The 22,105-nt window shown below is 43.1% G+C and overlaps 2 protein-coding genes across 3 annotated transcripts; one reads left to right on the top strand and one right to left on the bottom strand.

The window, feature by feature from the left end:
• The first annotated feature begins 3,127 nt into the window (after positions 1-3,127).
• Positions 3,128-6,634, top strand: sumf1 (sulfatase modifying factor 1). 2 transcript variants are annotated; one of them, XM_060920298.1, is made up of 9 exons: positions 3,128-3,396; positions 3,511-3,684; positions 4,169-4,243; positions 4,461-4,543; positions 4,776-4,898; positions 4,990-5,104; positions 5,293-5,406; positions 5,512-5,571; positions 5,687-6,634. In XM_060920298.1, exons 1-9 carry the CDS (start codon positions 3,187-3,189, stop codon positions 5,786-5,788), a joined length of 1,056 nt encoding a protein of 351 aa, XP_060776281.1. In that variant the 5' UTR covers positions 3,128-3,186; the 3' UTR covers positions 5,789-6,634. The 2 variants fall into 2 exon arrangements, with proteins under 2 accessions (XP_060776281.1, XP_060776282.1); XM_060920299.1 differs by having other exon boundaries at positions 3,310-3,391.
• Positions 5,935-21,750, bottom strand: endou (endonuclease, polyU-specific). Its single transcript, XM_060920302.1, has 7 exons — positions 21,631-21,750; positions 15,320-15,488; positions 14,978-15,183; positions 8,711-8,824; positions 8,492-8,598; positions 6,246-6,388; positions 5,935-6,112 (listed from the first exon to the last, which is right to left on the bottom strand). Exons 1-7 carry the CDS (start codon positions 21,692-21,694, stop codon positions 5,995-5,997), a joined length of 921 nt encoding a protein of 306 aa, XP_060776285.1. The 5' UTR covers positions 21,695-21,750; the 3' UTR covers positions 5,935-5,994.
• Between the last annotated feature and the right edge of the window lie 355 nt (positions 21,751-22,105).

Genomic DNA, 22,105 nt, shown 5'->3' with positions numbered 1-22,105 from the left:
TTAGATACATACTACTGGCTTGTAGTATGTAGCAGCAATGACTTCATTAATTTTTTTAATGACAAAATTGAGAATATCCGACAAAAATTCAAACTTCTAATTTAAGGTCAGACAACGTCAGTGACCCTGTAGTTAACAATATTTATTTTTTATTTTATCTTTATTTAACCAAGTAAAGCTTATTGAGATATAAAATCTCTTTTTCAAAAGCGACCTGGCCAAGAGGCAGCAGATTTTATAGTACAAACAGTAATACAAATAACTGTATAAATATAAATAAATATAACTGTATCAGATCAGCAATTAGAATGTTTTACTCCCCTTAGAGAAACTGAATTACTTTCATTAACCTCGGCATCAAAAGCATCAACTTGTGTACTAGATCCCTTACCTACACGTCTATTCAAACAGATAATACCTGAAGTAATTGAACCATTTCTAAAAATAATAAATTCTTCTCTTAGGATTAGCTATGTACCCAAATCCTTTAAACTAGCAGTTATCAAACCCCTGATTAAAAAACCTGACTTTGATCCCTGTCAGCTGTCCAATTATCGGCCAATATCAAACCTCCCCTTTATCTCCAAGATCCTTGAAAAAGCTGTGGCGCAGCAGTTATGCTCATATTTACATAGGAATAACATCCATGAAATGTATCAGTCAGGATTTAAACCTCATCATAGCACAGAGACAGCTCTGGTTAAAGTAGCAAACGACCTACTGTTGGCGTCTGATCAGGGCTGTGTCTCGCTACTTGTGTTGCTTGACCTTAGTGCAGCATTTGATACCATTGATCATTCCATTCTTCTGGATAGACTAGAAAATGTTGTGGGAGTTAAGGGAATGGCCCTCTCCTGGCTCAGGTCTTATTTAACTGATTGCTATCAGTATGTTGATGTAAATGGTGATTTTTCTAGACATACTGAAGTAAAGTTTGGTGTTCCACAAGGTTCTGTCTTGGGTCCACTGCTTTTTTCTTTATGAAGAATAAGAATGTATATGTTGGATATAACATTATATATATATATATATATATATATATATATATATATATATAATGTACTATATATATATATATATATATATATATATATATATATATATATATATATATAATGTAATATATATATATATTTTGTGAGGGAAATTTAGTGGATAAACATTCCTATTCTCTGTGTTTCTGTGTGTTGAGCTCAAGTGGCCTAGTGTACTGAGAAAGATGCTTTTCCCATATTGTAATCGCCTTTCTGTGGCCTTGGTGGTGATAAGCAGGGTGCCTGAGTTCTCCCTAACTATGCATCCGCCTGCACATCCCAGAGCATGCCAGGTGCACGCTTTAACAAAGTTTCATAGAAAATCTTGAGCCAATCACGTGAAGACGCGAGCAGTAAGCGAATGCCTTTAGAGTATAATAGATAACAGCCACTAAAACACAACTCAGAGTGTGCGTACTCTCGGCATCATCAGAAGTGGTGTCTTCTTCTCGTCTTCTTTTTCCTTTCCTATTTTACATATCTGTTTTATATGATCTACGATAATAAATAACTGAAAAGACAACTGCTAAGCCTTCTGAAGTGTTTATTAGAAGTTTCCATTACTATATAATGTTACCTCTGGGTGCTCCGGTTTCACTGCCAATGCAGTGTGGATAAGACAGGGGTGATGGAGTCATATTTTCTAGTTCTAGTAAGGACTCTTGCTGCTGCATTTTGAACTAACTGGAGCTTGTTTATGCACTTATTGGAACATCCAGACAGTAAGGCATTACAATAATCCAACCTGGAGGTAACAAAAGCATGAACTAGTTTTTCCGTGTCATGTAGTGACATTAAATTTCTTATCTTAGCGATATTTCTGAGATGAAAGAAAGCTATCCGGGTGATGTTATCAATGTGAGTTTCGAATGAAAGACTGGGGTCAATAATCACTCGAGGTCTTTTACTGCTGCACGTGAAGAAACAGAAAGGCCATCCAGAGTCACTGTGGAATCAGAAAACTTACTTCTAGCTGCACGTGGTCCGAGTACAAGTACTTCAATCTCTTCTGATCCTCGGACCTGCCTGATCCATCCTGGTGCCCTGTGTCTGGTTGGAGTCTCATCGCATCGCTCCTGTGGAGGATGGCCCCATGAGGACAGTTGAAAGTCACACCTGGAGGACGCTCTGGACTCTTACAGTAATGCTTTTATGGCTGAGGACTACAGTTGACTTGCTAACTTTAGGACTGCAGTTGTCATGAACAGTTTTGCACTCAAGTTTCCATCAATGAAGAGTTTATAACATCAACGAAACTGATTTCATGTTAAAGCTGTTAATGTTATAGTCATGCTGTCTGTTGTTGCCCAAATGAGGATGGGTTCCCTTTTGAGTCTGGTTCCTCTCGAGGTTTCTTCCTCATGTCGTCTGAGGGAGTTTTTCCTTGCCACCGTCGCCATAGGCGTGCTCATTGGGGATAGATTAGGGATAAAATTAGCTCATGTTTTAAGTCGTTCAAATTCTGTAAAGCTGCTTTGTGACAATGTTTATTGTTAAAAGCGCTGTACAAATAAACTGGACTTGACAAGTGAATGTAATTTCAGTGAGTTTGAATGAAGACCACATGAGATTTATTGCCCACAAAATTTGATTCTGTGGCCCAAGAACGTAAATAATCGTGGAATAGAGATGACAAGGAAACATGATTCCTGACTGTTTCACACCAAAACATCTAAAGAAACTTTAGTTTTGAACATAATTCGGTTTATTAGACTTGTCAGTATCTCAGAAATTAACAAAATTATGACAAAAAAATCTTATTTTTATGCTTTAGGTCACATGATAAAATAATGGTAATTAGTGCAGGATTCAGATGCCCAGGTATCTTGGCATCATCTTAAAGGTTTTTTTTTTTTTTAAAAAAGATGTTTCCCACCTCTTTGTGTGCACTTTCTGTTGATTTTCCCCCTCACATGCCTACTTTTAGCGTTGTGGTTTTAGTTTTCATATTTCACTCGTTTTTTAATTTTAGTTTCTCAGTCGTGGAGTAAAAATAAGTTTTATTTTAAAATGCCCGACTTCATTATTGTTTTCACTGCATGAACCGACAGGATCTTTACCCGGCTCGGGTTCTGCCATTTCCGGTCAGCTGACTGATCGCGTGAGCCGGTGTCGCTAAGATGGCGAGCGGCGCGTAGCTGCAGCGGGGCTGATGGCGCTGTGGCGGTGCAGTGTGTGTTGGTACAGTGTGTGTTTAGCGCTGTGTGTGCTGTGTGGAGATAAACCGGTTGAGGACTGCGGCTGTAACACACCGCGCAGAGCTCAGGAGGACGCACACGCAGGACATGTTGAAAGCCCGGGTCATAAATATTCTGAAAGAGCGAATAAAGAGTTTATGAATATAGAGGACACACTGAGTAAGGTACACACACACACACTCTCACTCTGTGTCAGCGCCAGTATTTAATTTGCTGGACAATATTTCTACTCCTCCAGTAGCCGTTCTTCTTTCACCGGTGTGTGTGTGTGTGTGTAGATGGTTCTGCTGCAGGGAGGATGGTTCCTGATGGGAACAGATGATCCTGCTAACCCTCAGGATGGAGAAGGTCCTCAGAGACGCGTTTGGCTCGACCCGTTTCTCATCGAAGAGCACGAAGTCACAAACCTGCAGTTCCAGCTTTTCACTAACATCACACACTATGCTACAGAGGTGCACACACAAGCTGCCAGAGTCCTTAAAACAACTATATTTGCATTTTAATTAAACATGAATGAGTTCATCATGAATATCGCTGAGTGTGTTAATGCTCCACTGTGTGTTCAGTCAGGAATAAAACAGTGTGATGCTGTTACAGGAAAAGAATCCACAGTAGGGTCGTGTCATGTTCCTGTAGTGTTCCTCTTCTCACCCTGATGTGGATTAGTTTCCTGCACAGCTTGTTGATGAGAGAAGAGTCAGTCCTCTGTCCTGAAGAGATTGAAAAGTGTCATTACAGCCAGAAAACTCACCTTATTAACAATTAAACATGTTTTTAAATCTGTTTATGTGGAGCAGCTGCTGTACGAGTCCCTGTGAATGAGCTATTGCTATAGAATGAGTGCATTAATGTAAACCTGTGACTTTCTGCTGTAGCACTGTGGGACTGTACATGATGACCGTGTGTGTGTGTGTGTGTGTGTGTGTGTGTGTTCAGGCTGAGCGGTTTGGAGAGTCGTTTGTGTTTGAAGGACTGCTCAGTGAAGAAGTGAAGAGCTCTTTGACTCATGCGGTACAGAAAAACACACAGTACATATTTAATTCCATGACACTGCTGTGTCCCTCACTGAGGGAGTTAAAGCTGCAGTCTGTCACGTTTAATTTGATTTTAATCATTGAACAACAACTACTTAATTTCATTGTTTATACTGCAGCTGTACTTCAGCTCACAGACAGCAGTGAGCATTGACCTTTACACACAGCCTCGGTGTCCCTCTTGTGATCAGTAGGTTGCTGCTGCCCCCTGGTGGTCACCAGTTAAAGGCGCAGACTGGAGACATCCAGAAGGTCCTGATTCGTCTATAACACCCAGGTAACGTTAACTCACTGTCTATAACACACTGCTTTAATACACACTTAAAAGAATGTGTTAAATTAAGCTGATTTACAACACCAGTTAATGATGCAGCAGATTATTGCGTATGTGACCACATGACCACTCTGTACATGTAATATTACAGAGTCATACACTGGTATAAAAACTGTGTATAAAGAAGTCGGGTCTATACAATAACTATCCTGTGTTGGTGTGATGTGGTGTTTAGGATGGACCACCCGGTGCTGCATGTGTCCTGGGCTGATGCTCAGGTGTACTGTGAGTGGGCGGGGCGCAGGTTACCCACCGAGGCTGAGTGGGAGTTCGCCTGCAGAGGAGGGCTGCAGGACAGGTGGGGCTCTATATGACATGGTGGATCTGAGTGTGTGTGTGTGTTTTTATTCTTATGCTGTGTGTGTGTGTGTGTGTGTGTGTGTGTGTAGGTTGTACCCGTGGGGGAATAAACTGATGCCCAGAGGGCAGCATTACGCAAACCTGTGGCAGGGAGAGTTCCCTGATCACAACACAGCCGAGGACGGATTCACTCAGACATCACCGGTGAGAGTAAAGTGAAGAGGGGAGAACATTTACACAACGCTTACAGAACATTCTATGCCAATGGGGGACACTGACACATAGCAGTGTATAGTGCACTCTGTAGTGAGTGTGTAGAATAAGAGTTCTGATTGATGTTTAGAGGAGTTTTACAGTCGAGAGTGAAAAGTGTTTTGCGCGCGTGCATGCAGGTGAAGAGGTTTCCTGCAAATGCTTTCGGTCTCTATGACATGGTGGGAAATGTGTGGGAATGGACAGCAGACTGGTGGAGTGTCCATCACACCCGGGACCACAAACACAACCCGGTACACACACGCACGTGTACACACAGCATGAACATATTCCTGCATGTTAAGCATTATTATTATTATTATTATTATTATTATTATTATTATTATTGTTGTGTACAGAAAGGGCCAGAAACAGGAAGTGACAGAGTGAAGAAGGGTGGATCCTATATGTGTCACAAGGTAACCCCCCCCCCCCCCCCCCACACACACACACACACACACACATATATATTTAATTACAATTAAGATATGTATGGGAAGAAAAAAAATGAAAATTTTCATATTTCCCCCCCAGTCGTACTGTTACAGGTACAGGTGTGCTGCTCGGAGTCAGAACACTCCTGACAGCTCGGCGTCTAATCTCGGTTTCCGCTGTGCAGCTGCTACCACACTGTGACCTCTGACCTCTTACACACTCTGCCTTTCTGTTAATGATGTGCTCACAGTGTAAGCAGCAGTGTAATGAGGGTTTTTTTTTTTTTAAATTCAGTGTTAATAATGTAATTAATTTTTAGAATAAAACCACACCCTGAACTGCATTCGTATCTGCTGTAATTACTTTATTTCAGTTTCTGATCATGAAGTGGATTTTTTTTTTTCCCTTTAATACGGAGTGACGGGATAAGCAGAGGCGATGTACTTCTTTCCTTCCCCGTAGGTGTTTTTGTCCCAGGTATACGTCTGGATGGTCTGCTGATTTCCTCCAAAACTCAGACGACAGCTAAAACACACACACACACACACACACACACACACACACACACACACACACACACACACACACACAGTAAACTCACAGGTGAGAGATCATTCAGCCGTACAGAGGCAGGAGCAGGAATGTCAGTGTGACTCACTGTTTTCCGGGTCGTGTGACGTAACACAGTGTGTACACGGCCAGGTCAAACTCAGGACTGGACCCAATCAGAGCAGAACCAATCGATTTATAATAACCATCCCACATGAACTGTGTCCCCAGAACATCAGGATATGACGTCCACTGAGATGAGCGAGAGTCACAGGAACACACACACACACACACACACACACACAGTCTGTATTTAATTTACATTATTCTCTATAATCCACTTTAACCCTTGTGTCCTGATGATTCTGTTAATGTTCATTTGCTTATTAATTTTTCCTTTTGTTTTCCAACTAATAACACTGTAGATCCTACACACATGATATCATTTGTTCCATAACAAACTGTTATTTTTGTTGTTTTAGATGAGCTGACCTTCAAAACACTAACATTTAAACTGATAATGAAAATTAATCATAAAACAATTTCATATAAATCACTTCACCAGACTCAGATTTATTTATAATTATTTCTGTTGGAGGGAAAAACTGGAATAATATAAAACATTTTTAAATACAAATATTTTTCTTTTTTTTTTTTTTCCAAGGATCAGTGACATTAAAATAATTCTCTCAGGATTGAGTTTCCTGGTTGTTGCTGTGAGAAACAGCTGGAGGTAAAAACGTTCTGTTGTAGTTCTACACAGAACCTTTATCCAACAGCTCTAGAACCTTCTGTGGACTTTTAGTATTTTTCACTTTTTGCTCTGAAAAAATGTAAAGGAAAATAATTAAAAGTAAGATGACAGTGAAATAAAATATTTTCTTTCAGTCTGATACAACATCAGAAAATAAAGAACGAATTTGATCCGATCCTGTAACAAAAGGAAAACACTGTTTTTTTGCTCTTTTTTTTTTTTTTAACTGTAAATGTTTTACATGACTGTATTTTTGTTAGGACTGGTTTTATTATATTTACAAGTTAAGCTCTATAATTTTTAATAGTTAAATTTTCAGTCAAAGTGAAAGAGTTTAACTGATTAAACAGAAGCTGGAGTTTTGTGTAAATCATGTAAAGGGGATAAAAAGATAATCATTTTCAAGTTTAATAATAAAAACTAGTGATGTGATATAAACTGAAAGGGCGGCACGGTGGTGTAGTGGTTAGCGCTGTCGCCTCACAGCAAGAAGGTCCGGGTTCGAGCCCCGTGGCCGGCGAGGGCCTTTCTGTGTGGAGTTTGCATGTTCTCCCCGTGTCCGCGTGGGTTTCCTCCGGGTGCTCCGGTTTCCCCCACAGTCCAAAGACATGCAGGTTAGGTTAACTGGTGACTCTAAATTGAGCGTAGGTGTGAATGTGAGTGTGAATGGTTGTCTGTGTCTATGTGTCAGCCCTGTGATGACCTGGCGACTTGTCCAGGGTGAACCCCGCCTTTCACCCGTAGTCAGCTGGGATAGGCTCCAGCTCGCCTGCGACCCTGTAGAACAGGATAAAGCGGCTACAGATGATATGAGATCATAAACTGATGTTTCGACGTCATCAGAGTAAATTAAAGTGTTTAAGGAAGTGATGAAGAATCAGGTCAAGTTTTTATAAAGTCACAAGAGTGCATCAAGTAAAAACCTCGGCATGTATGGAATCAAATTGGATGTTTAATGTTGGCTTTTTTTTTTCCTTTGATGAGTAACATCTCATAAATCAGTCCAGCTTTACCGTGCATTTTCATGGAATAATAAATTGATTGCTCAAATCAGGGACGTCTCGGAGGCCATGTTCAGTCTGAAGGTGTTTACCAATAGATGAGTGGTGATGTTCTTCCATCCGTTGGTACAGATGCCTACAGGTGAAGCTAATACAGTCTGCATCACACAGACCACACTGAAAGAAATCAACAGCATCCTGTTGTCTAACCAGTGGCAGTTTGGCTTCATGTAACTGGACTTCCTCCTGAATTTTGCAACTCGTGTAAAAAGGAAGTAAGGCGATGTTAAGTCTAGCACTCAAAGATCCAAGTTGTCTGCTCACCATGTCCGATGACTTCTGGTCTTTAAAAGCCAATGAAGACCATTCTGATGCACTCTCCTGGGACTTTATAAAAACTTGAATTGACTCTTAATCACTTCCTTAAACACTGTTTATTTTACTTTGATGATGATGATGTCAGTGACCTCAAAACATCAGTTTATGATATTGCTGGTTTTTATTATTAAACATATAACAAGTTGTCTTCTCTAACATTTAAAAGTGTGTGTGTGTGTGTGTGTGTGTGTGTGTGTGTGTGTGTGTGTGAGACAGACTCACAGGGCCGTCATAACTGTGACTGTAGTAGTTCAGCAGCCCTGATTTCTCCAGCAGGTAAAATCTCACCCAGTTATGGAACCCAGACACTTTACCTTTCTTAATCTCTCCTGTCACACACACACACGCACACAAAACCATTTAACCCCCACACATGCACACAAATTAACACACATACTGTTTAACCAAAACACACACACACACACACACACACACACACACCTGAGAAGATGTGCTCAAACCCGCTGGAGTCCAGACCGCCGCTGCTGCGAGAGTAAAGACCGAACCACATCATCCTGAGATCATTGAGAAACTCCTCCCATGAACTGTAATAACCTGATTGCCATCACACACACACACACACACACACACACACACACACACACACACACACACTTAAAGCTCTTCTTTCAGGTAGTTGATATTCAGAATATTTTAAAATTGATTTGGTACATATGAGCTCAGATTGTGATGTCACTAAATTACAGTAAAAATAAGTTTACAAGCCCCTGTTAAAACTGCAGGGGTTTTTTTTATGTAAAACTGATACCATGATAAATCATGGCACTTTTAATGTGGAATAGCAAGTAACAACATTCAATGATAAAATCAAGAAAAAGAAAAAAACTTAGGCATAGTAACCTGGTTGCACAAGTATACACACCCCTTCACTAACTAACAGCACTTGGTGTTTTTGGCTCTATCACCTCAGCACATCTTTATTCAGTAATTTTATTCCACTCTTCCTTGCAAAAATGTTCCAAATCGATCAGATAGTGAGCGGATCTCCTGTACACAGCCCTCTTCAACTCATTCCACAGGTTCTGTATTTGTGCTTTGGGTTGTTATCATGCTGGAACGTGAAATGTTTCATCTTCAGCCGTCTAACAGAAGCCTGTAAGTTTTGTGCCAGAATACATTGGTGTTTGGAGAGATCTATGAGAAAAGTCCCAGTCCCAGCCAAAGAGAAGCTGTGCCATAGCATGATGCTACCACTGTCATGCTTCACTGTGGCTCTGGTGTTCTTTGGGTGATGATCCGTCTTGTTTTTGCAGGAAACATCTTTTAAAATCATGCCCTAAAACTTTGACATTGGTCTCTTCAGACTGTAACACATTTTGCCACATGGTTTGGGGTGATTTAGGGCTCGGATAGGTATTTGGTGGGGTTTTTTTTGTGGTCTGTTACGGAGACTGTTACCTTGCTGTGGTGTAGCAGCTTGAGTGTCTCTATGACCCTAGGAGCGTATGCCGGTGGGGGCCTTCGGGTCCCCGGTAGTTTTAAACTTGCCGGACTCAGTCGAGGGTGAGAGACCAGATGAAGAACAGTCTAGGGTCCATACCCCTGTCAGAACTGAGCCTCGAGTGCAACAGCCTGTCTCTGACAAAGCATGGAGGTACCATAGCACCTGAGCGGATGAGTTCCATCAGCGCACAACAAGTAACATCATCAACAGGAACCAATGGTCAGCTATGGAGAGTGTGCTGAGCATACCACCTTTGAGGGCGCAACAGAGCAACATGCTAACTCTAGTCAGCCAGCATGCTTGGGTCAGTACCACCAGGTGTCAGCCCACTGACTCTTTCTTTGACCGCTTCACAAGTATATGTCACAGTGATATGCGGCTCTCGTAGTTCCACTCTGTGACAACACTAATGAAGGACGCAAGCACGGAAGTGGGCAGCCTGCTTGCTCGTGAGCAAAGGCCAGCAACCTCGGCTCATGAAACTTGAAACCTGCTACGAACTCTACACAAAGACAATGACGACAACCTCCACGTTGCACGCTTGGGCAGCCATCCGGCATTTATGACAAGCCTCGGGCAAATCCACCCGGAACCCCTGTCTCTGACACACCCAGATGTGCATGTAACATCATATCTCATGTCAAACTTGCATCTTGGAATGTGCGCACACTATCAGATGCTTCTACGTCACGCCGTCAGGCCCCAGAGCGAAGATCAGCTCTTGTTGCAACTGAGCTAAAGTGACTAAACATTGACATTGCCTGCTTGAGCGAGTGCTGCATCCTGGGAGAAGGAGAGTTTACCGATGGCAACTACTCATTTTACCACTCTGGTCGTAGTTGTGAACAGCCAAAAATGGAAGGAGTTGCTATTGTTATGAAGACAAAGTTGTGTCCCTCTATCATCAGCTGGTCTGGTGTCAACTCAAGGATGATGACCATGCGAGTTAAACTTGGAAGTCACTGCAACACCACCATTATAAGTGTCTATGCCCCCACCTTCAAGAGGCCCATGGAAGAGAAGATCCTCTTTTAAAATCAACTGTCAACCCTGCTGTCAAAAGTCCCCAAAGGTGATAGATTATTTCTGCTGGGTGATTTTAATGCCAGAGTAGGATCTGACACAGCAACATGGCCAAACACCATTGGCCCGCATGGTCTTGGAGATGCTAACTCACAGGGCCACATGCTTCTCGAGATGTGTACCAGGTTTGGACTTATCATCACTAACACCTTGTTTGCCCATCCCGACATTCACAAGGGTACCTGGAAGCACCCCCGATCCAACAGATGGCATATGATCGACTTCATCATTGTCAGCCGCCACTTCAAGAGCGATGTTATTGACTCTCGTGTGCGGCGCAGTGCTAATTGTTGGACGGACCACAGGTTGGTCTGTGCACGTCTTAAACTCAAATTCCACATCTCAAGACAAGCTAGAAGAAATGCAGGTCCGAAGAGACTGAACACCAATGCTCTAAAAGACCTGTACACCAGACAAAAGCTCCAAGAGAAGTTTGCCAATGATCTTACCAACATCAATCACTCAGACCTTGATGAGCACTGGGATATATTAAAGAACACCATTTACAACACATCCAAGGAAACTTTAGGCATCCAGAAAAGGAGGCATCGCGACTGGTTCGATGAAAATGACCACACCACCAAGACACTACTTGAGGAGAAACACCAAGCTTTCAAAGCATACCTCAGTGAAAACAGCCCACAGTCTAAATGCAGATACCAACTAGCGAGGAGCAAGTGCCAGAAAGAACTGAGCAACATGAAAAACAAATGGTGGCTTGACCAAGCCAAAGATATTGAATCCTGTGCTGAGCATCATGACTCCAAAGGGTTTTTCAAGGCAATCAAATTAGTCATGCAGAGAATAATATCTGGCCTCAGCCCCATCAATGACAACTTGGGCAACCACCTCACAGAGAAGAGTGACATTCTCGGCCGATGGCAGGAGCACTTCAGCAATCTTCTGAACCAGCAAAGCACTGCTGACCCCACTGCTCTTGACAACATTCCACAAGAGGAAGTGATCACCAGTCTGGAAGAAGTCCCCATGATAGAAGAACTCATAAAGGCCCTCAAGTAGCTGGCCCCAGACAAAGCCCCAGGACCTGATTCCATCCCCAGTGATGTCCTCAAGGCTGGTGGAGAACCCCTACTCCGAGAGCTGCACTCACTCTTAACTACCATCTGGGAAGAGGAAAGGGTCCCTCAGGACTTTAAAGACAGGGACATTGTTACCCTCTACAAAAAGGAGTGTCGCTTCACATGTAGTAACTATCGAGGTATCACCTTACTGGCTATGGTAGGCAAGCTTTACGCTAAAGTCAAACTGAACAGAATCTGGCCCTTGGTTGAACGACATCTACCTGAAGCTCAGTGTAGCTTTAGCGGCGACAGATCCACGAACGACATGATATTTGCCTTACGCCAACTCATGGAGAAGAGCAGGGAACAACACCGTGAGCTCCACATAATATTCCTGGATCTGGTGAAAGCCTTCGACACTGTCAACAGACCGCTCATGTGGAGCCTGCTGTTAAAAATTGGGGTCCCAGCCAAGGTAGTTAACATCATCCACAGCTTCCATGATGGCATGAAAGCAAGAGTCTCAATAAATGGAGAATTCACAGACCCATTTGAAGTAACAGCTGGGCTCAGACAGGGGTGCATTCTTGCACCAACCTTGTTTATCCTGTTCCTCACCTTTGTACTCAGGCACGCCTTCAAGGAGCTGCTAGGTTTTGGGGTGACCATCAAGCATAAGCAGGATGGCAAACTGTTTAATACCACATGCCTGAAGAACAAGTCAGTGCCCACGACCACCATGGGAGTATTTCTATATGCTGATGATGCAGCTGTTGCTACTGATAATGTTGAAGATCTCCAGACAGCCACCAACTCATTAAACTGTGCATGCAACAGTTGGGGACTAACAATCAGCAAGCCGAAGACAGAGGTATTACATCAAAACTGTGCGGACCCTCCTCCAGTCATGCTTGATGACCATCAGCTCAAGAGGGCCAACAAGTTCACCTACTTGGGTAGTGTAATGACTGATGATGCATCACTAGATAATAAAATCAGCAGGAGAATATCAAGGGCTGCAGCTGCATACAAGTCCCTCAAATCCAGGTGCTGGGACAGATCAGGGCTATCTATTACAACAAAGCTCACAGTCTATCAAGCTGTCGTCCTCCCAATGCTCCTCTATGGTAGTGAATCATGGGCCACCCTTGCCAAGCACATCCACAGGCTTGAGGTATTCCATCAGCAGTCCTTCCGGTGCATTATGAATATCAGGTGGTGGCAGCATGTCACAAACCAGGAGGTCCTGTCCAGAGCAAAGACCACCACAGTAGAAACTATGCTAAGAGGCAACAGGCTGAGATGGTTGGGACGTGTGCAGGATGGAAGAACATCGCATCCCCAAACAACTTCTGTTCGGAGAACTCAAGAATGGCTCCCGAAATCGCGGTAGACCCCTAAAAAGATGGAAAGACTGTGCCAAAGATGACATCAAGTGTTATGGCATCAACCCCTTGTCCTGGTTCCAGGAGACCGCAGACCGAGACAAGTGGCGTCACAACCCAAGACAGGGCAAGACCACCTCAGAGGCCCAACTGACAACCCGTGCCGCTCAGCGCCACCAGAAGCGTCGTGACAGAGTTCCCTATTGTCACCAGTGACAAGGATTGGAGTGAGTGAGTGAGTGAGTGAGTGAGTGAGTGAGTTTGTGAGAAAGTGCTTCAGTCTAGCCATCCTACCCCATCACTCAGAAGTGAAATATATGAGACATTGTCACATGCAGGGAGTGAGCAGTGCTTGCCTGATGTTCTTGCAGCTCCTTTAATGTTGCTGTAGGTCCTTCAGCAGCCTCCCTGATAACTTTTCTTCTTGTCCTTTAGTCGGTTTTGGAGGAACGTCCTGTTTTTGGTGATGTCACCATGGTGCTCCATTTTCTGCAATTGTGGAAGTTGATGATGGCCTTCACGGTCTTCCATGGTACAGCTAATGATTTAGAAATTCTTCTGTACCCCTCTTCTGATTGATTCCTTTCCACTTCAGCTTCAACAGTCAGATGAAACCAAGATGATGTGAAGAAATTCATACAGAAACAGCTGGTCTTTATTTGGTGTTAATCAGAATCACTCCATTGATGATAGGTGTATGATAATTACTTTTGAACATGAGATTGAATGGGATTGGTTCAGTCTGAGCAGTCACATGATCCATTATAAGAGTGTATAAACTTGTATAGCCAAGTTATTGTTTGTTTTTTTTCTTCCCTAAAACATTTCTATGTTTTTCAGCTGAATGTTCTTGGTTCCTGTCTTACATTAAAGGTGGTCTGATTTATCTTGTTACATTTTTTTACCTCACAGAATCCTGCAGTTTTAACAGGGGTGTGTAAACTTTTACATCCATGGTATTTACTCAACAGCTGAGTCAATCACATCTGATATGCAAATTATTAGAGGATTAATTTGTGCTCAGCTACAGTACTGTTAGGTACAGTACTATTATCAAGTACCTAATGTTAAATAATGTTAGTGATGAATAGCTGCGGGCGGCATGGTGGTGTAGTGGTTAGCGCTGTCGCCTCACAGCAAGAAGGTCTGGGTTCGAGCCCCGTGGCCGGCGAGGGTCTTTCTGTGCGGAGTTTGCATGTTCTCCCCGTGTCTGCGTGGGTTTCCTCCGGGTGCTCCGGTTTCCCCCACAGTCCAAAGACATGCAGGTTAGGTTAACTGGTGACTCTAAATTGAGCGTAGGTGTGAATGTGAGTGTGAATGGTTGTCTGTGTCTATGTGTCAGCCCTGTGATGACCTGGCGACTTGTCCAGGGTGAACCCCGCCTTTCACCTGTAGTCAGCTGGGATAGGATCCAGCTCGCCTGCGACCCTGTAGAACAGGATAAAGCGGCTAGAGATGATGAGATGAGATGAATAGCTGCCGATTGTCATGGTAACTGTGAGAGTGAGATCTCACTAGTGTGACCTGAAGGGATTGAGTTTAAATTTATAAATTTTTCTGATGCTTTTATTTAATTTTAAACAATTGAGCAGTTGAGGGTTAAAAGCCTTACAGTCTAATACTATATCACTCAGCTGCCACTGTTGTGTGTGTGCGCGCGTGCGCGCGTGTTTCTGCTGGATGTGATATTAATAAAAACCACTTCCTTTTTCTTGTCTGACAGCAGGATTGTCTCAGCGATTAGAATAAAGACCTTTAGTATAGAAGAAGGAGAACAGTTCTCTGCCCAGCTCTGTGTTCTTCATGGTCTCTTTCAGGAAGTTCTCCTGTTCCTGCAACTCCACAGAACCGAAGTTCTCCGACACGCCCGTCTTCTTCTCATAGTTATCCAGCAACGCGAGAAACGCTGCATACGTTGGCTTCGAGAAGAGAGATGCCTCATCCACAAACACAAACAACCTGGGGAGAGAGAGAGAGAGAGTGTGTGTGTGAGAGAGAGAGTGTGTGTGTGAGAGAGAGAGAGATGCCTCATCCACAAACACAAAGAACCTGGAGAGAGAGAGAGAGTGTGTGTGTGTGTGTGTGTGTGTATTACGGTTGAGGTGATAGGTCGTTCCTGTTGTTACTATCAGCCTGGTCTATGAGAGCTTGTGGGTCGATGATGAGCTCTGATTGTGAGGCTTTGTTTGAGTCCAGAAGGTACAAACGCTCTGAAACTTCCTGAATCTCTGAGTCTGAGGCTCTACTGATGCTTTCAGAACAGTCTGAAACACACATGCACACGCACACACACATCACTTTTAGCACAGGATAATACCATGTTGTCCCTAATTTGCATTAAATTCCTAAACGGTGTAAAATGTTTATGATGTCGTGTCTCTGTGTCTCACACTTACAGAGAACGTGATCATCACTTTATCGCTCACTAGTGTGACTACAGAGTTTCTGTTTCCCAATAAGGCCATTGCCTCTTGTTACTGAGAGGCGGGACTTCCTGTTCTACAGCCTCTGTGTTGTGAGTGACACACGTTCATCGTCTCATCATCATCACTGGTGTTGCATGATCACATTAATAATGACATAAGGCCCAGACTCAGCCAGGTATTGAGCCTATAACACATGGCTGGTGCTACAGGTTACTACTGAATGTTTACAGCTGCCCTATAATAGACAGCTGGGAATTGACACCATACAGTCCCCCAGTGTACAATCTATTAGCTCCATCTCACTGCATTCAGCTGCCTTCAGGGTAAGATCATTAACCAGGGTTAATCCAGAAACTTCAAATGGGAGACACATTTCTCTTCCTTTTTCTCAGCCTTTGTGCAAAGAAAAGTTTTTCATATGGATTTCTGATGGATGAACATTATCCAGTATAAAGATCTACAAATATAATCTCCCTTTCCCTCTCCAAATCTTTACATAGAAATGATTCTGTACATCAGGCACACACTGTCTGTGTTTATACTCTGCCTTTTTTGTGGAAATTGATTTTATTTAATTTTGATTATTTGCAATGAAACAAGATCATTAAATTAAATTAGTCCGATCTAGCAACCCTGCCATTAACGGCCCCATCCACTGCTCCTGCCCTGCTGTGTGGGGCAGTATGATTCCTGCCCCAGTGGGTCTCTACATTAGCCTGGGAAATCCCATGCTGCTTTGCACAATCGTTCCGATCTGAAAAGACAGCATGGAAACTATGGTCTAAAGGCTTGCCTGAGTTAGGGAGCCAGTCAGAGAGTGGGGAGGGGTGGAAAGACGGTGACGTGTACTACTCGACAAACGGAAGCTTGTAGTTTATTTGGGACTGTTTACGGATCACATTTAACATGGCGGCGAGCGATACGAACCAAACTTTCGATCAAGCTTTAGACACTGTTCTGAATAGTTTAGAGCGAAAGTTTGTTTTAAAAAAAGAACAGCGTTTGGCGTTACAGTCTTTCTTCGCCTCTTCGTCTTCTTCGTCGCTCTAACTACGTCACCGGGTACAACTGTCATGATTGGCCATGGGCTAAGTATACGCCAAATGATAGACATTCGCAACGTCCAATAAATGGCCGTTGACAATCGTAAACCACACCTCCCCTACGAGAAATTCAGTAGGCGGATTCCAGACCATATTTCACTTGTGATATGGTCTGGTGTTAACCAGGCTATCTCTACATGGAAACAGTGAGCAAATCATCTGAACATCAGCTTTGGAACATGGATCACTCAAAAGAGGTGATTAGTATTTAAACAGGATGTAAACTGTATGGAGCTGCGAATGAGGAGTTTATGAGGATTAATATTTTTTGGAATGGCTCTTGATGGAGCTCTGCCCCGTCCGCCCACGCTGATGAAGTGAGTTTATTACACAGGAACACTGCAGCTCGTTTATTCATGGTGTGAAATTCTGCAGCTGGGGAATAAAGTGACCTTAATACTCAGAGCCAATATAAAGAAAACATCGAGGCCACGCTGATAACTGACTTCAAGATAAACACCTCTAAATATTTATACTTTTATCTCTGATCATGAGCAGACTGTTTGATCTCAGGACGCTCTCACTATGAGGGAAAAGACACTGAACATTATAAAGTTGGAATGAGTCTCACAGTCTTCCTTCAGGTGAACTCATTGACTAACACAGCACTGATTATGTTCATATGACATTTATAAAGATGATGAACATCTCTATACATGTCATTTCAGTTGAGCTTACACAATTATACTTCTGTTGTGACATCGTATGGAACAACTACATAAATAAACAGGGGACAGGGTTTCCCGATGACATTGCACTTTAGGGCTAAAGGGCGAGTTTAAAGATGCTCTTAAACAGTGAACATTGTCTTTGTATGTGTTTTTTCCTGAACTCACTCGTAAGAAGGAGCCTTAAGAGCAACTTTGCTAAGAGCATCTTTGCAGCATGCGTCCTCGCTGAAGGCATTAGTCGTTGATAAAGACATTAGTAGTTGCTAAATCCAGTCGATGAGGTCACATGGTGTTTGTTTTTAATTAAAAACCAATGGAATATAAAGTGCTTAAAATATGTTAATATATTGTATGATCATTAAGCATTACATACTGTATATAATGTGGTAATTCATAATTGAAACTATTTTACATTTTTGGACAATAACATTTTTATTCTAAGTGTGTTTTTTAATTAAATGAACAAACGTTCATATGAAAGAATGAGCAAATAATAAGCTAAATAATTCAGTAAAATGTTTTCCCTGTGCCCACTCATTTCACTGTGACCCAATCAGGAGTTCGATGTCCCTCATAAATCGGCATGCAGCTGAGTGGGATTTGGTGTATGAAGGAGGTACAGTATCTCTCCCATCACCTCCCCAGACTGCAGTGCCCCCCCCTCCCCCCTTGACCCAGCTGCGTCCTCACCCCCTGGACTCTCTCGACTGACCATTTCCCAGTCTGCAGGCAGTCAGAGTCCCACTGGCCGAGAGCGTCAGTGCAGCCGGGAGCTAATCAACACTAAGAAAGAGTGGCTCCAGTTACCCCAAGACCTGTATGACCAAAGGGAGTGGCACCATCAGGAGTGGATGGGCCTTAAATGGGTAAAACTAGACCTGCTGGTCAGACAGGTGGCATTTAGGAGTGGATTCGCCGGAATGCAGCCATAATTGTGTTTTCTCTCTCTCTCTTCCCCCTCCCTCTCTCTGTCTCTCTCTCTGTTGAGTTACATGTCAAGCCTGAGACACCAGTGATGCTGACCTCTCCGGCTCCTCGGACCTGCCTGATCCATCCTGATGCCCTACTTCTGGCTGGAGTCTCATCACATTGCTCCTGTGGAGGACGGCTCCATATGGACAGTCGAAAGTTGCACTTGGAAGACATTCTGGAGGCTTACAGTTTTGCTATGATAATAACTATGATGGTAACTTTAGGACTGCAGGTGTCATGAGCAGTTTTACACTCAGGTCTCCATCAATGAACAGTCTTGGGGCGAGTAGATGCATTCTTTTACACGACTACTCTGCTTGTCCATTCTGGTCTCCAAATCGATCCATTTTCCTTTGCAAAGCCAAAAGCTTCTCCATGATGTTATCCATGTTGCGGTTCAAGTTCTGAATAGCCACAGTCTGAGTGCCAACAGCTCTGCCCACCGCTTCAATCATGTCGGGCAGCTTTATGGGGCTTTGGACAGCTGTCACCATTTTCTGATTTCCTCGATAAACCAGGGCAATGCCTAATCCAATCAGCAAAAGTCCTGTGATCATGGTTCCGAATAGGTAGATGTCTTCAATGTCCTCCACAGAAAGAACCGCCAGGCACACAACCTGCCACCTCTCCCATGCGTCCATCGTATAGCCAGCTGCGAACGTTCCGGCAAGACAGGACGATTCCCCTGAACCCAGGCTTCTCGTCGAGAAAATTGTGTCAATTGTGTGAAGAGACCAGTTTATCAATTCCATGATTTTTAGTTTGGAGAGCAGTGCGGAGAGAGTCTCTTAAAAGTATAGGCAATAGACAGATGAGACAGAGAAGCAAAAGCAGGGAAGATAAGGGAGAGGAGAGGCAGAGAAATGCGACCGCCTTCCATGAGAGCACGGAGAGAAGAAACACTTTTATGACACTAAATGAGAGAACCACTTTTCTAATGGAGTTAAATTTGATTAAAACATGGCGATATCAGTGCGACATTACAATAGCCATACATAATTCTATAACATACTGAAATATATTCATAATGTTTTGCATATATGTATTTAATAATTAACTTGATGTACTTGCAATGTACAAGAAAAATAATTTAACACCAATAACAGACTCAACCTGGTCTCCACCCATTGACTGTGAGAGTCCCTTGGAGGTGCATTCTATGCATTCGGCTGTGAGGAGACGCTCTTTCAAAACAAAGAGTGGTCTGGGTCCATCGTAAACTCTCTTCTTCTTCTTCTTCTTCTTCGGCACCCCATCGATTTCGATGATGACTGCATTGTGAGGATTATAACTGGCATGCTCGGAGGTGGGTTGTTAGGCCCACTCTCGAGCAGCAAAAGTGTTCACATCGGTGACATTGATCTTATATTTTCGACCGCTGAGATGGAGACCTGCTGGCTGCGGTATGCCAGCCAGGTGGATTTCTGAGTAAACCTTGTTTACCCCACCTTTTCTATGGGCGCCCCCTTCTGGGGCAGGCAGTGCTGTCCCTAAAGAGGGCTGCCTGGTCACCCACACTGCTGCCTCAATCCCGGGCTGCCTGGTCACCCACACTGCTGCCTCAATCCTGCTATTACCCAGACTTCAGCTGGACTGTGACCTTCAAAAGTGAGCTGCCTGTGTGCAGACCTCCCGCTAGTGGCTCCCAGTCTCTCAAGCCTGTTGCCATCGCGTTCGCATCCATCACCACAGGACTTGGTAGCCTCTCCTCACAACACGCCTTGCACAGTGGTTAAGATAGGTGGCATTGTGCCCCCACCATCTATCTCTCTGGACCTTCACACCTAGTACAAACAGTGTGCTGATGCACCACAGGTTTGGCAGATGAGAAGGTTGACCCGCAGTGGCAGCTGTCTTGCCTGGTGATGTCATCTGTTGACTGTATCTGGTTCCTCTGCATGCCATCTGGTGGTATGCCATTGACCTTGAGGTTCTTCTGCCACAGAGCACCAAGGACACCCTGCTGCCAGCATCCTTGGAAGTAGTTTAAAGACATACCCTGGTCTCCATCGTAAATTAAGTGTGAAGTAAAGTACTGCTTTGGCTATGACACTGTTCAGGAAAACCATGTTGGCTTAAAGATGGTTCTTAAGAGGCAGTTAAAGATGCTCTTAGCCTTAAGAGGCTTTTGGGAAACCCAACCCTGTTCTGGACATACTGTTAGCTAGCTAGTTAACATAACAGAAAAAAACAAAAGTTGTTTTAGAAATTATATTTCTCCCAGTCTGGCTAATTTAGCATGTGTTACTGATGACTGTTAACAAGTGAACTTTACAGTTACGGTCTAACTTTCAGTACAGCGCCCTCAGGTGGCTACCAGTAAAATAACTGCTTCTTGTGTGAGACCCTCTTCCTCAGCGCTTTCAGACCAAACAGTTCTCAAGACTTATTCAGAGGAACTACCCCCACATTTTTAACACTAATGTAAAGAGCTGTTGTCAACATGGTGAACATTTTATACAGATTTTTAAAAATGGCGGTTGCCAGTGTTGCACTGGCTCATGTTCGACCAATCACTGTACACTTACATCACTCATGGTTCCTCTTGTTCAGAAAGAGAACCTACCCTGATGTCCCTCAAAGTAGCATTCTAAAAACTACAATTGTTCTCAGTTCCTGGAGTGCGACACACAAAAAGAGGAACTTCCTCCAACAGTTCTAAGAACTATGAAAAAGTTCCTCCAGTCTGAAAGCACCTCCAGTGTGTGTGTGTGTGTGTGTGTGTGTGTACACATTCACAATAATTTAGTTTTTCAGTTTTACTGTCATATAGTTTGACATTTTTAGAGATTTACAGTTTTATAGTTTTACAGTTTGTGCTGTTACACCTTAAATTGAATCCGAAGTAGTAACTAAGGAGTAGTATCAAAACTCAGGAAATATTTTTTTAGTATTTTGAAGTTTTGATTTAATTCAATAAATGCTGCAAAAAGATTATTGTGGGAACCAGACAACTGTTCCCACAGGGTCCAAATCAGCACATATTTCCATCATTATTGGGAAATGATTACTTTTAGTACTCATAAAGAGTAAAACACACACACACACACACACACACACACACACACACACACACACGAGTATTTATAAGTCCATGTTTAGAGACACTGCAGTGATGTGAGTGTTAATAATCAATGTCTCTGTTGAATATTAGCAGTAATAAGATATCGTGTGTGTGTGTGTGTGTGTGTGTGTGTGTGTGAGAGAGAGAGAGAGAAAGAGAGAGAGACTTACCGGTACTGCCTTGTCCCTGACCGATCAGGCTGAAAGTGAAGAGAAGAAGTAGAAAGTTCATCATGGAAACAGCGTATCTAAGATGTGCTGAATAACTCCAGTGATCTTATAACAGCACTGTACTGCCTTTATAGCACATAAAGCCCCATCCGCATTAACTCAAGCCCCACCCATATGGGCATGAACCCTGCCCATATGAACTCCACCTTATGATTACATGTAGATTGAGTAAACACAGTAGAAAAGTGATGTGACAGATCCTATGTGAAACACAGTTACTGTATATGTCCATCAGCTACACAGTTGCATGTAGTGATGAGTATAAACAAACACACACACTGTACACTGTACATTTACATTGATGTAAATGGTGATTTTTTGAAACATACTGAGGTAAAGTTTGGTGTTCCACAAGGTTCTGTCTTGGGTCCACTGCTTTTTTCTTTATATATGTTCCCTCTGTGTGATATTATTC

This window comes from Neoarius graeffei, chromosome 4 (genome assembly GCF_027579695.1).
Source record: "Neoarius graeffei isolate fNeoGra1 chromosome 4, fNeoGra1.pri, whole genome shotgun sequence".
NCBI lineage: Eukaryota > Metazoa > Chordata > Actinopteri > Siluriformes > Ariidae > Neoarius > Neoarius graeffei.
The sequence above is the reverse complement of the archived record's forward strand: the minus strand, read 5'-3'. Positions and strand labels throughout refer to the sequence as shown.

Excerpts from the sequence above, each read along its gene's own strand:
- endou (XM_060920302.1), bottom strand. The coding sequence starts at position 21,694 with ATGATGAACTTTCTACTTCTTCTCTTCACTTTCAGCCTGATCGGTCAG. Across the intron at positions 8,825-14,977 it reads CTCCTTCTTCTATACTAAAG|GTTATTACAGTTCATGGGAG; the intron begins GTCTTTATTCTA and ends GATGGCAATCAG. Across the intron at positions 6,113-6,245 it reads GTCACACGACCCGGAAAACA|CTGTCGTCTGAGTTTTGGAG; the intron begins GTGAGTCACACT and ends TGTGTGTTTTAG.
- sumf1 (XM_060920298.1), top strand. The coding sequence starts at position 3,187 with ATGGCGCTGTGGCGGTGCAGTGTGTGTTGGTACAGTGTGTGTTTAGCG. Across the intron at positions 3,685-4,168 it reads TCACACACTATGCTACAGAG|GCTGAGCGGTTTGGAGAGTC; the intron begins GTGCACACACAA and ends GTGTGTGTTCAG. Across the intron at positions 4,244-4,460 it reads AGAGCTCTTTGACTCATGCG|GTTGCTGCTGCCCCCTGGTG; the intron begins GTACAGAAAAAC and ends TGTGATCAGTAG.